This window comes from Otolemur garnettii, unplaced genomic scaffold (assembly GCF_000181295.1).
Source record: "Otolemur garnettii isolate 467f Iridium unplaced genomic scaffold, OtoGar3 scaffold00061, whole genome shotgun sequence".
NCBI classification, from domain to species: Eukaryota; Metazoa; Chordata; class Mammalia; order Primates; family Galagidae; genus Otolemur; species Otolemur garnettii.
Window position 1 is genome coordinate 2,003,772 of NW_003852456.1, and position 13,858 is coordinate 2,017,629.

General features: G+C 40.7%; 1 protein-coding gene across 9 annotated transcripts in view; it reads left to right on the forward strand.

Annotated features, from left to right (window-relative positions):
- The window catches only part of SORBS2 (sorbin and SH3 domain containing 2), a 221,407-nt gene that overhangs the window by 119,748 nt on the left and 87,801 nt on the right, over window positions 1–13,858 (forward strand). For 6 of the 9 annotated variants that reach the window (XM_023514886.1, XM_023514896.1, XM_023514890.1 and 3 more), the window contains 2 exons: window positions 4,402–4,428; window positions 4,634–4,758. In XM_023514886.1, the coding sequence (XP_023370654.1) occupies window positions 4,402–4,428; window positions 4,634–4,758 (152 nt within the window). The remainder of the gene's footprint in view (window positions 1–4,401; window positions 4,429–4,633; window positions 4,759–13,858) is intronic. The other 3 variants (XM_023514891.1, XM_023514894.1, XM_023514893.1) reach the window with 1 other exon arrangement.

Below are 13,858 nucleotides of genomic sequence, written 5' to 3' on the forward strand. Positions count from 1 at the left end.
AGCAAAGATCCTTCTAATATATATTTTTTAAACATATCAAAAAAATTTTACGGTGGCACCTGTAGCTGTCGGCAAGGTGCCAGCCACAAACACCAAGGCTAGAGGTTCGAACCTGGCCCTGGTCAGCTAAAACAACAATGACAACTGCGACAATAACAAAAATAGCCAGGCATTGTGCCGGGCACCTGTAGTCCCAGCTACTTGGGAGACTGAGGCCAGAGAATCACTGAAGCCCAAGAATTTGAGGTTGCTGTGAGCTGTGATGCCACGGCACTCTACCCAGGGTGACAGATTGAGACTCTGTCTCAAAAAAAGAAAAAAAATTACTTTATTTCTAAATACTTTATTCTTTGGATACAGTTATTTTTTAAAATCTTCATTCTGCAAATGTTCATTTCTAGTATATAGAAATACAACTGATTTTTAACCTTGTGTTCTTACTAAATTCGGCCTTACTAAATTTGCTTATTGGTTCTTTTTCGTATATTCTTCCCCCCCCCCTAGAATATTAGGGAGTACACACATTTTGTTTGCAAACTTTGTTTTTGTACAGATTGAGTGAAAGTTATACACAAAATGGATATGGCCAATAACGTGTACCCACAAAATAAATATTCTCTAGAAAGTAACTGGGGTGCGACATCTCAGCACCATCTTCGTAATAAATGCCTGTCACGACCACCTATGCCTGCAGGTGCAGTCTGCGTTGGAGCGGTGCACCTATAGGAAATCAGAGGGCACCCGGCCACCATCTTATCTCGAGACCAGTTGGTTCATCTGATGGTTGGTTGGTCGGTTGCAGTTCAGGGGTCCATTGTTTTTCTATTTATAAGATTAATGGAGTTTAGAGCAGAAGTAGGAAAAGAATGGAGAGTCCTTAAATATTTTAATTCTCACTGTGCATATCACAAGTAGCAGTTGATTAAATATACTCAGAGTGTCTTTAATTTTAAAGCCACTTGATCCTCAACTACCAGTTTTGTTAAGGAAAAAACAAACCTCTGTGTGGAGAACCCCATCCCTACCCACCACCTCCAATCTACAAGTGGATTTCAATATCCAAATCTAAATTCCCGGCCAGCAGTTACCATAATGTAGTAAGTTCAAACAAAATGCAAGTTGCATTGTAATGCATATAATATGATAACATTTTGGTTTAAAAAAAAAAAACTTCTATGTATATATATTTGCATATGTTGGCTCATGGGTGTAAGAACTCGAAAAGGTGTTAAAAACCAAAAGTGTTTACATCGGGTACCACAGGGAAATAGGCATGAAGGGAAGTAAGAAAATTAAGTTTAGGGCCTGGTACCATGTAATTAGAATGCCTATACTTCGAGTATCATTGATATTTCAACCTGAGTTACTAGGATGTGGACCATTCATGCTGACACAGGGAATGTCACACTGCTTCAACAGTGCCAATGTGCTAGTATTTATGAAAGTAGCCACTGATGGAATAGTGTAGATTAAACTAAAGATCGTCATTTTGAAGGTTCAAAACCAGAATAGCAGCAATATCATATCATTCGAGTTAGTAGAAAAGATTAAGTGCTTCATAATCAAAATAGTAAAAAAGAGTTCACACTTCAAAACATGAAACAATCTTCAATAAAAAGAATGTGTAGTGGCTCTGGGATATTTTAAATTTTATGTCACTAGGAGGAAGATTTCTAGTGAACAAAGTCTCTTGAATTTTGAACTTAATCGTTCTACTGAAAACAGCCTCTTCTGTGCTCATTAGAGATCTGAAGTATGATCCCTGTTTCAAAGAGTTTCTGATTACATTTTGAAGAAATTGGAATCTTTTATGGTCAATTACATTCTATATAGTAGATTTCATAAGAACTTACGTGACACGGTGTTTTTCTATGAATCTAAAGAGAATTCCTACGTATGCGTTTCCTCTGATGGTGTTAAAATACGACAGCCTCTCCCTGAAGGTTAGACGACCTCACCGAAGGTTTCAAGCACTCTCATTCCCCCCTCAGACCTGAAAGTCAGAGTCATCAGCTGTTTGTCCCTTGAGTCAATGTCTTTCTCTTTCCTTCCACAAAAAATAAATTCCCATTGGGCAATTCATCACTGCACACACTAATGTTTAAACCTAACCTAAAACCAAAACAATGACTGTTGACGTACCTTTGGCAGGCTGAGGGAACACTGGTGATGATGGTCTGTTGCAGCATGGAGACCACCCTGCCAAGAGACAGGGTCTTGCCAATACCTCCTGAGTATTTTGTGACCTTAAGAAAACTAGTTTGTTTATACCTCCAGTTTCCTTTTTTTTTTCTTTTGAGACAGAGTCTCACTCTGTCCCCTGGGTAGAGTGCTGTGGTGTCATCATAGCTCACAGCAACCTCAAACTCATGGGCTCAGGGGTGGTCCTCTTGCCTCAGCTTTCAGAGTAGCTGGGATACAGGCACTCACCACCACACCAGGCTAGTTTTTCTATTTTTAGTAGAGATGGGGTCCTGCTCTTGCTCAGGCTGCTCTCAAATTCCTGAGCTCAAGCGATCCACCCAGAGTGATCATCAATAATCATTCAACATTTGAGACAAAACCATCTTCCCCAGGCATCTGCCAAGCCCTTTACTTGATCGACTTTTTTATGTACACATATAACCTGTTTTTCCCGTCACTTGACATGAATCCAGGATACTCTCTGTTCCTGTTCCCCAAAGCCCAGGGGCCCTCCCTTCCCAGGGCTTCCCTGGCAGCAATAGACCATCACTGGCCCAGGGAACAGTCTCCACATGGGAGGGCCCTGGTCTCTTAGTGCCTTTGACCACTGTTACAAAAGAGCACATCCGAGCGTTGAATTGCATTTATTTTAAAGAAACTGAAATGTCATATGCGTCTATATCCTTAAGAGATCATCCACTTCAGAATAGCCAATCATCATCAACATAAGCCTCATTAAAATACTGGCTCATCTTGAAGTTTGAATGCACAGCTATTTTTTCTCCTTTCTCTTTATGCTACACACTCGTGTCCACTGTGGACTCAAGGCTGTTTGGCAGAGCTCACCATTATGGCTAGCCCATGTTTTCTACAGCACCGGGACAGTTCCATTTGGAGAACTCTGTCTATTTCCTTGCCTAGAAATCCCATGAAGGGGCCCATACTTAGCCCAGAGTGACTGTCCCCCATTCTCCCTCCTCATGTCTCTTTAAGTTCCATAATCATCAAGGTGGTCACCAGTGGGAAGAAGCTGAGCTGGTCCTCTGCCATCTACCAATTACAGAGAGTTTATTCCAAGTGTCCTTTAAACCTGCTCAGTGCACACTTTTCAGTCATTCCAAATTCCTGTGTTTAAACTTCAAAATTACTATTCCCAAAGCATTAAAAGAAACACAAAGAGTCCTTTTAAGATGCAAGATTTATATTTTATTAGGCATTGAAATAACAACAATTTAATAATGGCCTCAGTGAAAAATGTAGAAGGAATCTCAGGAACTGGATGGCAGGTTGGGCTAAATGACTCAACCTCCAGGTCTTTTCCAGAGTTAAGGTTTTATGAGTCTAAGTGAATTTGCTCACATAATATAATAGAACCAACCAGTTCAAATTGATTACCTCAAATGGGCATGAGATAAATGTGCAAATTGGTTGCCACAAATGTGCATAATTGATAACCTCAAAGATCCTTGGACAACTCCAATAAAATTGATAATAAATACATGTATATTATTGATCCACTTAGCATTTCGTATGTCATTGACTGATCAGTAAAAAAGCAATTTATCAGTACTGAGAATTTTTTAAGCTTCTTAGTTAAAAGACAATGCAATGTACTATAACAGTAACAGCTTTCATATTTGAATATGAAACAACTTCTATATGACAGACGAAAACTCAAAATCTAGGGAATAATTTTAAAATATCACATGATATGGTAGACACATTTATAGTTTCTTAAGCTTAAAAAAAAAAAGAGGCAACCACAAAAAATTGTTCTCCAACACAGGAGTTAAATATGATTAGTGACAAGAAGACATTAAAGCTAAGGATCTGGTGGTTTGATTTACTGCTTGGAGAAATAGTCATTGTTCACAAGCCAGATCCCTTATGATCTTTTCATTCGATATTTACAGATTAATTTACCTATCTTAGGCAAAAATGAGATTAAAATTACACGGTTGCAATATTATCGAAGGGAAGAATCAGTATTTGATATACAGGTATTCATTATATATCACAGATATTTAATGAATGATATTCTATTTGAAGTAAAAATAAAGGCACAAGCTTCTTCTTTGTATATTTCATATACCCCGAGTTTTAGAACTGAGATAATGTTTGTAAAAATAATGCCTGTGATTCTCTGCCAACTGATTTTTACTAGAGTGTTCATTCATTTCACCCTAGTTTTAATTTCAACATTTTTTTTTCTTTCAGGACGTGATTCTCAGTCACCAGACTCAGGTACAGAAAAGATATTCTGAATAACTGTTACATTTGTTGTGAGTTTTAAAAGCATATCTGTAGCCATATTAAGCTTAAATTATGCATATTCAATTAAATCTCTAGTGAGGTCACTTCAGTTTTGGAAATAAAAATCAATTTTATTTTAAAAAGTTTCAGTGAACGTAGATATCTTTGTATCCAATTTGTTTTCCCTTAATAAAAGCTTGGAGGTCTTACAATGATCGAAATCAAGAGGCACTGAACGGAGATGCTACGTATTCCTCTCTTGCAGCAAAAGGTTTTAGAAGCGTTCGACCAAACCTACAAGATAAAAGATCACCAACTCAGGTAACGCGCCACACTCCTGTCTCTGTGTCATTTTAAAGCATGGTCATGAGACCACAGCTTTGGAGCCTCTTTCCTGGTCTCCTCTTTCCTAGGGTGCATATTTTGATTCACGTTTTATTTTTAGTGTGTTTTGGCTTTTGTATTTGTTTTGCCCATCAGACTTGTGTTTGCGACATGGAGAATAAGTTTTAACTACAAAACAGGTGTTCTTTTTTTTTTTCTGACTAAGTGCATAAAAGTAGGTCAGTGTCTTAATGTAATGTTTGGAATATATTCTAATCCTTAAAATGCTGATTGCTGATGTTTTGGGTTTAAAGTTATGATGTCAGCAGTATTACATATTGAGTATTACATATTCAATAAATATGAGTTAGGCACTACTCATTAAATTCCCTAAAGGAACTCTGTATTGGAGATATTAGTAAAATTGTGCCAAAAGCATGGAAAGAGTTATAAAACAATCTGACTAAATAAACCATATATATGTATGTGTGAATATATATATCTCAAAGTCTAATAAAAACAGGCCAAGAGGATGTATGTTCACTTTTAACATAATTTCCCAGAATGTAGATGGAGCAAACGTTAAATGTATTCTCTAGAAAAACTATGGATATTTTTCCCCTTAGGGCAACTATTGATAATAAATGAAAATACATTGTAAATGAAATGAAAATAGATAGCATAATGACAGGGGCTGGCATTGCTTTGTCTTCTTTAAAGCAAGGTTGACGCTGTTTTTCTTTTCATGACTAATTTCGACTTTCTTTCTGTTTTTCCCTCAACATTGTTCCTTTCTCTGATGCTTTTGGCAATCCAGGCACCCCTTCCACCAGCCAGAAAAGAGAGCTTTCTTAGCTCTTCCACAACCAGTCACACGAAGGGTGACATTCTAGACCAATCAGTAACTAACACACAAATTCCCTCCCAGTTAGAGTACTTTACTAACAAAAAACTTCTTCAGGGAACTATGTATTCTAATGAGGATTCCAGACAGACAGTTGTGTATTCTGAGGAATCTAACACAACCGTGTCATATACACAAAAAATCACTAACTCGCTGCCAGCAGCTTCCAGCACAGACCCTGCATCATTCACCAATATCGAGACCCCATTTCTACAAGAAGACTACATGCAAAATTCTCACACTCGGAGAATTTCTACCTTGCAGCTAACCCCTAACCAGGATCTAGGGAGTAGCACTCCCATTAACACTCCACAGTTTTCCAACCCTGTTGAAGTACCATCATTTCTCAAAAGCCCTGGCTTAGCCCCGCCCAATCCAACGCCTGAGAAACACACAGCATCTCTTTCTATTCAGATAGCTCCCTCAGGACAGGGTCCAGAAAGCCACAGACAGCTGCCTGAGCTTTCTCCAGAGACTACAGAGACACCTCTTCAGCAAGAGACACAAAAATCTGCAGTTCCTGCGGCTTCTCAGTCCTCAGACTGCCGGGTGGTACATGGCACTTCCCAGTCCTTGTCACGCACGTGTTGTAGGGACCCTAACGCCTTTGGTTTGGGCATCTTGTCTAACCCTGTGCTGTGTTAATTTCTAAGCAGGAAGGGAAAGGAGAAAGAAACTATCTTCCCATTTAAAAGTGAGCTAAAGTCACCAGTGAATTTCTAGATTTTTTTAAAATTTAAACATATTATATATATATATATATATATATATACAGATTTTTTAAATTCAGAGATTACATTCTAGGAGTTTCTTCCCTTCTGGATATCTATTAGAAACAATTGGTGGGTCAGTTATCATTTAAGACACTGCCAATCACTTCAGCACTTAAAATACTTCCAGGTTTCAGAGAAATATTTCTCCTACCAGACCTTTTCATACCTGGATTTGCTTTATTTTCAGATACAAAATCTCGTAAAATAATTTTCGATAATCCACTTTGTCAGGAAACATTTATCTCAATCTTAAGCAGTGTCTATTTCTTGCTCTGTGGCTCAATATCCGTTTCCGCTGAAACGTCATCAATTTGTCAAGCTGCTCGGCGTTTATTACTCAGATTTTCAGGAAGTGAGTCTTTATTTCCATAGATGTGGAATTCTCTCATAGCATCACTCTGCTGACACTTATGAACCTGTTAGAAGGGAAATGTGGTTTATGATTGGCTTTCCCACTAAATAATGTCATGTCAAGAGCATAAGCCTTAAAGACCAACTATAGATTTTCATTCCAGACTCCATCGCTGACTATGAGATGAAGACAGTTGTCCCAACTTTAAAGACTTTACTAGAAGGAAACCAGGGAGATGGAGAGGAAGCGAGAGGTGAAGTTGAGGGTGACAGAGACAAGATAACAGGACTCCTTGTAAGCCGTTGCAAGGATTTTGACTTTTACAGTCAATAAAAATGGGAGTCATTGGAGGAGTCTGGGCTACCACTATTATTATCTGTCTTACGTTCTATCCAAATCCTTCCAGCAGCCAGGTAGAAAACTATAGCATGAAGCAAAGAGGAGAGCAGGCAATCCAGTTCTGTAACCATTACAGTAATTCAGGCGAGAAGTGATGGGGCTCAAAGCAAGGTGGGAGCAGAGGAGGTGCTGAGAAATCAGACTTCTGCCGGGCAAGGTGACTCATACCTGTAATCCTGACACTCTGGGAGGCTGAGGCAGGTGGATTGCTTGAGTTCAGGAGTTGGAGAGCAGCCTGAGCAAGAGTGAAACTCCATCTCTAAAACTAGCTGGGTCTGATGGTAGGCACCTATAGTCCCAGCTACCCAGGAGGCCGAAGCAAGAGGATCACTTGAGCCCTGGATTTTGAGGTTGCTGTGAGTTGTGATGCTATGGCACTCTACCCAGGGCACAGAGTGAGACTCTGTCTCAAAGAAAAGAAAAAAGGAAGAACCAGCAAGGGGGGCTGAAAACAGTCCTCTAAGGGAGGAAGAAATCTGGGGAAATGTGCACCCCAAAAGCCAAGTGAGGAAAACGTACAGAGAACATACTTAACTGCAGGAACACTGCTGGCAGGACGAGCGTGAGGCAGTGTGGACCCTGACCAATGGTTCAGTAGTGGGCAGAGGGGATGTCTTGGATAGGAGTAAGAGAATGGAGGAGAACAGTCAGCTCTTTCAAAGCGTTATTAACATAAGACCATCCATAGATATTCATGAGCCTCAGTTTCCTCATCTCTAAAAAGGGATAATAACAGCAGTTATCTCATAGAGTTGCCGTGCGTTTTGAGTCAAGCTGATGCATACAAAAAGCTCAGCAGAGTGCCTACTACATAGTAATTCCTCCACCTAGCTATTATTATGTCAAAAATACAGTAATATCAATTTTCCAAATCATCTAGTGGGAAAAGAAAACATAGTATTTTCAACAATACTTTCTTTTTTTTTCTTTTTGAGACAGAGTTTTAAGCTGTCACCCTGGGTTGAGTGGCATGGCATCACAGCTCACAGCAACCTCAAACTCTTGGGCTTAAGTGATCCTCTTGCCTCAGCCTCCCAAGTAGCTAGGACTACAGGCTACCGCCATAGCACTGGCTATTTTTTGGTTATAGTTGTCATTGTTGTTTGGGGGTCCCAGGCTGGATTCCAACCCGCCGGGTCTGGTGTATGTGGCCGGCGCTCTAGCCGCTTGCGCTATAGGCACTGAGCCTTCATCAATACTTTTAGAAATACTTTATTTTATTTTTCTGGCGGGTGAAAACTTATTTCATCAGACTAGCAGTTAGTTCCACAATAGTGTGTCATCTTCTATAATGGTTTGCCAAAAGCAATTAGTTTTAATTAATGCTTAAAATTTTAAAAATTTTAGTAAAAATGTTTAACATGAGATATAACTTCTTAACAAATTTTTTAAGTGTACAGGACAGTATTGTCAAACAGAGGTGCAATCTTGAGGGCAGCACCTGTGGTTCAAAGGAGTAAGGCGCTGGCCCCATATGCCAGAGGTGGCAGGTTCAAACCCAGCCCTGGCCAAAAACTGCAAAAAAGGAAAAAAAACAGAGGTGCAATCTTGTACAACTGATCTCTAGAGTATGTCCACCTCACATAACTAAAACTTTATAACCATTGGATAACAACTTTCCATCTACCCTGTCCCAGCCCCGGCTACCATCACATCTAGTCTTTGGTTCATGAACTTGACTACTTCATATACCACATGTAAGTGGAATCGTGCAGTATTTGTCCTTCTGAGACTGGCTTATTTCACTTAGCGTAGTGCCCTCCAGTTTACCATGGAGTGGTACATTGCAGGACTTCCTTATTTTTTAAGTCTAAATGTCACAGCATTGTATGCATATGCCATATTTTCTTTCTTTCTTTTTTTTTGGTAGAGACAGAGTCTTAGTCACCCTCAGTAGAGTTCCATGGTGTCACAGTTCACAGCAACCTCCAACCCCTGGGCTTAGGCGATTGATTCTCTTGCCTCAGCTTTTGGAATAGCTGGGACTACAGGCGCCCGGCTATTTTTTTTTTTTTTTTTCAGTTGTTGCAGTTTGGCCGGGACCTAGTTCGAGCCCCCCACCCTCAGTATATGGGGCCGGTGCCCTACTCCTTTGAGCCATAGGAGCTGCTCAATGCCATATTTTCTTTATCCATTCAGGCCCAGATGGGCATTTAGTTTATTTCTACATCTTGACTATGATGATGCATTTCACTTTTCAGTCCCTTTTGTCCATGTAATGACCACTGACGAAGGTGCCCTTTCTGTTTTTAATACTTGGATTCCGCATTCTGGCATACCTTGGTAAATTCCGAGTACTGTACACTTTGAATCAGTCAAATATATGCTTTGGTAGAAAGAATGAGTCTCCCAGGAAATCAGCAGATCCAGGGAATAAAAGTACGCTGACAAGTGAAGAGTAGATTTGGGGTGCACAATCTTTTTTTTTTTCTTTTCCTGCTGCACAATGGAAAGATAAGAGTTGTCTTGGGTCACTCATTAAATACACAAACGCTAATTAAAGCTGATGAGCAAAAGAAGAGGTCCCACATAATTTTCACAATATCCCAAGCAAAACAGGCCTCAGATAATCTGCATGTGGCCTGTGGGCTGAAGGTTAGACCCCCCTTGGGAGAGCTCTTATTCATATATTTTCATTGTTATTGTTAAAGTCTGACCATTAGTTAAAGAGGAAAATGACAGTCCATGGTTAGAAATTATCTCCATCTTTGACGACTTTACAGATTGTTCTATAAGCTACCTGTGTTTCAATTTGCCTTCTATGAATAGATCACACAACGAGGCATGTTATCCTTCTGCTACTGTGGGAACAGATATCCTGTTGCTAAAAATGTCGCATTGTTCTCAGTGTCAGATAAGTGAAGATATACACCAGACGCTTTGGAAAGACAGCAAAAAACTACACCCCAAACAGGTCCCTACAGCATTGGTGAGCGCTGTGCCCTTTGCTTCAGAAGGACGAACTTGCCCTGTCTGTTAGGAAGCAACGTAATCAATCATTGGCCAAAGTCAATGGTTTTACGTCTGTTACTGCACATATGTGGGGGGTCTCAAAGGGAAATTTGACTCACTGTCAGGCAAACCCGAGAGAGAGCTCATCTCTTGTGCTCCGTGGGATCAGTGTGTAGAAGCAGGCGGGCAGAATGAGGAATCCCCCAGCAGTGTGGGACGGCAGGGAAAAGCACAGAGCCGCAGAGAACACTGCCTGGATCATTCCTATCAGCACCAGCCCCATCAGTGATGTATTCCACTGGCATGGTCAAGAAATATCCCATGACTTCCATTTGGGGTTTTTTTATGCTCTTAGTTTTTGGGCCTTTGGCAATTTCCCCATCTGATGAGTGTGTGCATGTGTGTTATTTTTGTTTATTGTTTTAGATTAATTGAAGGTACAAAGAATTAGGTTACAATGTTTGCATTTGTTAGGTAAAGTATCTCTTATAATTGTGTCCTGCCCCCCAAAGGTGTGCCATACACACTAACATTCTACCCATTAAGTGGGAGCCCACCCATTTCTCTCCTCTCCCCAATGTGTGTGTTGTTAAATAATTAAACATTAGAGAACATTTGAGACCAAGCACAGGGGCTCCCACCTGTAATCCCAGCACTCAGGGAGGCTGAGGAAGGAGGATCCCTTGAGCTCAGGAGTTCAAGACCAGCCTGAGCAAAAGTGAGACCCCCGTCTGTACTAAAAATAGAAAAGTTAGCTGGGTGTGGTGGTGGATACCTATAGTCCCAGCTACTTGGGAGGCTGAGGCAGGAGGATCTCTTGAGCCCAGGAGTTTGAGGTTGCTGTGAGCTGCGATGCCACCACACTCTACCCAGGGTGACAGAGTGACACTCTTGTCTCAAAAAACAAAATAAAAACAAAAAACAGAAAGAGAATATTTGGGAGCACAATATTAATTTAAAAATCGCCTCAGATCCCTTCTTGTACATTTTTCCTTAGATGGCCATTTGGCTTCTTCTTCAAATACTTAATGTAAAGCTCAGATCTAATTAGTACAGCTGATTATTGGAAAGTATTTCTAATATTGAGACGTTATCTACCTTTCCTTAACTTCTATAAATTCATTCCATTGAGAAAAAAGAGACGAAGTTTCCCTTCTCTCCTCCACAACAGTCTTCACACTACTTTCTCCTTCCCACCCTGCTGTCTACAGTGTGCAGAGCACCCCTGTGCCCCGCGACTCTGTCGCCCAGCTTGGAATACTGTGGTGTCATCATAGCTCACAGCAACCTCAAACTCCTGGGCTTAAGTGATCTCCTGCCTCAGCCTCCTGAGTAGCTGGGACTACAGAGGCCCATCACAACACCCGGCTAGTTTTTCTATGTTTAGTAGAGACCAGGTCTTGCTCTTGCTCGGGCTGATCTCCAACTCCTGAGCTTCAAGGATTCTCCTGCCTTGGCCTCCCAGAGTGCTGGGATTACAAGTGTGAGTCCCTGTGGCCGCCATCTAATTATTATTTTTTTAATGGCTCATACAAAAATAATTTTGAGAGCTATTACAAGACGCCAACACTATGCTTTACGTGCATTATCCTATGTAACGTTCATGATGAGGAAACCAAGGCCAAGGAAAATTAAGCAACTTGCCCAAGTCTATTTGGTTCAAGACCCACAACTCGACCTCTGCTGCCTCTGCTGTCTCATACGGTCTCTTAAACTTGACATTCTTAAAGTATGTCACCTTTCCAGATGCAAAACCATATTCTCGATCTGAATACCATGGAGGACAGTGGAAACATCTACTCCCCGTTGATGCCTCGTTCCATCAATGTGCCCAGATCTCTGTGACTGTCTTAGATCCCCTGTGACTCAGGTGTGGGGTAGGATCAGTATAGAGGTTTATGTCTGTAGTTGTTAAAAGGGTTTTATCATGAGGCTCCAGGACAATCTCATGTCATTAAAATCAAGCAGTCCTGGCAGGCCTGGGCCAGGTAGCCGCTCTCTCTTTCTTTGTCAGTCCCAGGCGCTTCAGAGTTCCTGCCCCTCTTTTCTTGGTTCCTGTGCTCTCATTTCTCCGGGTTGCCTGTGGATTCCACCACATTTTCTGGTTTCTTAGTTTTGAGAACCTCCCACACAGCTACCTGACTGGGGCATCCAGTGTCATTTAATTCAAATTCCCAAGAGGGAGGAAGGACCCAGTTGGTCCCGTTTAGGTCAATTATTTCCCCTCCTGAACAATCAGCTGTGGCCAGCAAAATGGTATCACCTGGTAGACACATGGCTGCCGGGTTCTCCTGCCACCCCTAACCCCAGCGAAAGGCTGAGAGGAGAGAGAGGAGGCAGCTTGTCATGCAAGGATTGGGGTGGGAGGCAAAGCTTGCCTTTATATAACTCCCTTCCAGATTCTTTCTTCCAAGTAAATTACTGTCAATTCCATGGAAAAACAGAGAACAAAAACCTGTCAAGTCCTTTGGCTTGATAGTTAATGTATATCCTGCATATTCTTTGAGAAATGAGGGCTTGAAGCTCAGTAATCAAAAATGTGGAAGAGGAAGACGTTAGGCGCTCAATGTAAGTGTCACGACAAGACACTGGGAGCCCAAGGCAGAGGACAAACATGTCCCCCAATATATACAGAAACGTATACATGTGTGTGTATAAAATACATAAAACATTTGTTTATGCATTTTAATGTTTTCTCTAGAACATTTAAGTCATGTAAAAAGATTTGAAAAGTCATAACATAGGTTTATTAACACACCCATTATTTTAAGTTTAAATATTTAATTTACACCCAGTCAGAATTTATTGTATGTTTACTTTGTTTTGCTTCAATCAAAAAAGTATTTAAGATCACCACTGGTTAAGCGGAAATTCTCAAGCATGTCTATTCTCTCCATCAAAAATGACATCAGTGAAAAAAGTAGATCAGAAAATATGATTATTGAGTTTGCTTCCATTAAAAATTCCAGATACAGGCTTGGCACCTGTAGCCCAGAGGTTAGGGCACTGGCCACATACACTGGGGCTGGCAGTTCGAACCTGGCTCGGGCCTGTTAAACAACAATAACAACTACAAAAACAACAACAACAAAAAAAACAGGCATTGTGTCGGGCGCCTGTAATCTCAGCTACTTGGCAGGCTGAGGCAAGAGAATAGCATTCTACTGAGGGTGACATAGTGAGACTCTGTCTCCAAAAAAGAAAAAAAAGAAATTTCAGATACACTTTTTTTCTTTTTTTCCTCACTTTTCTGATATAGCTTGTCATGGCATTGATTTTTTATTTAAATGTGAATATTTTGTTCAGCATGGATTTTGTTTTTGGCATTGATACTTTTTTTTCCCCCATGACTGCATTAAAATATAATAGTAATCTTGATTACTTTTTGTCACTTGTTAAATTTTGCACCCCAGTTAAATGCTTCACTCCCCTCCCCTCAGCTTGGCCTCTCCTTCTCAACATCCCAGCTCTGTCCTGGGCCCACACCCGACTGCTCTCTTTTCCCCACCAGCTTCTATAGTTACTGAGTCAACAAAATGATGGCTCAGGCAGGGTGTCCAACCTGCAGCCTGCAGGTCACATACTGATTTTGCGAGGACATTTTTTGCTTATCTGTGTTGTCACACATCATGAAAAGTATGCACCAACCTTTTTTAAATTTTTTATCAGCTCATCAGCTTTTGTCCGTGTTTGTGTATTTCACGTGTGGCCCAAGAC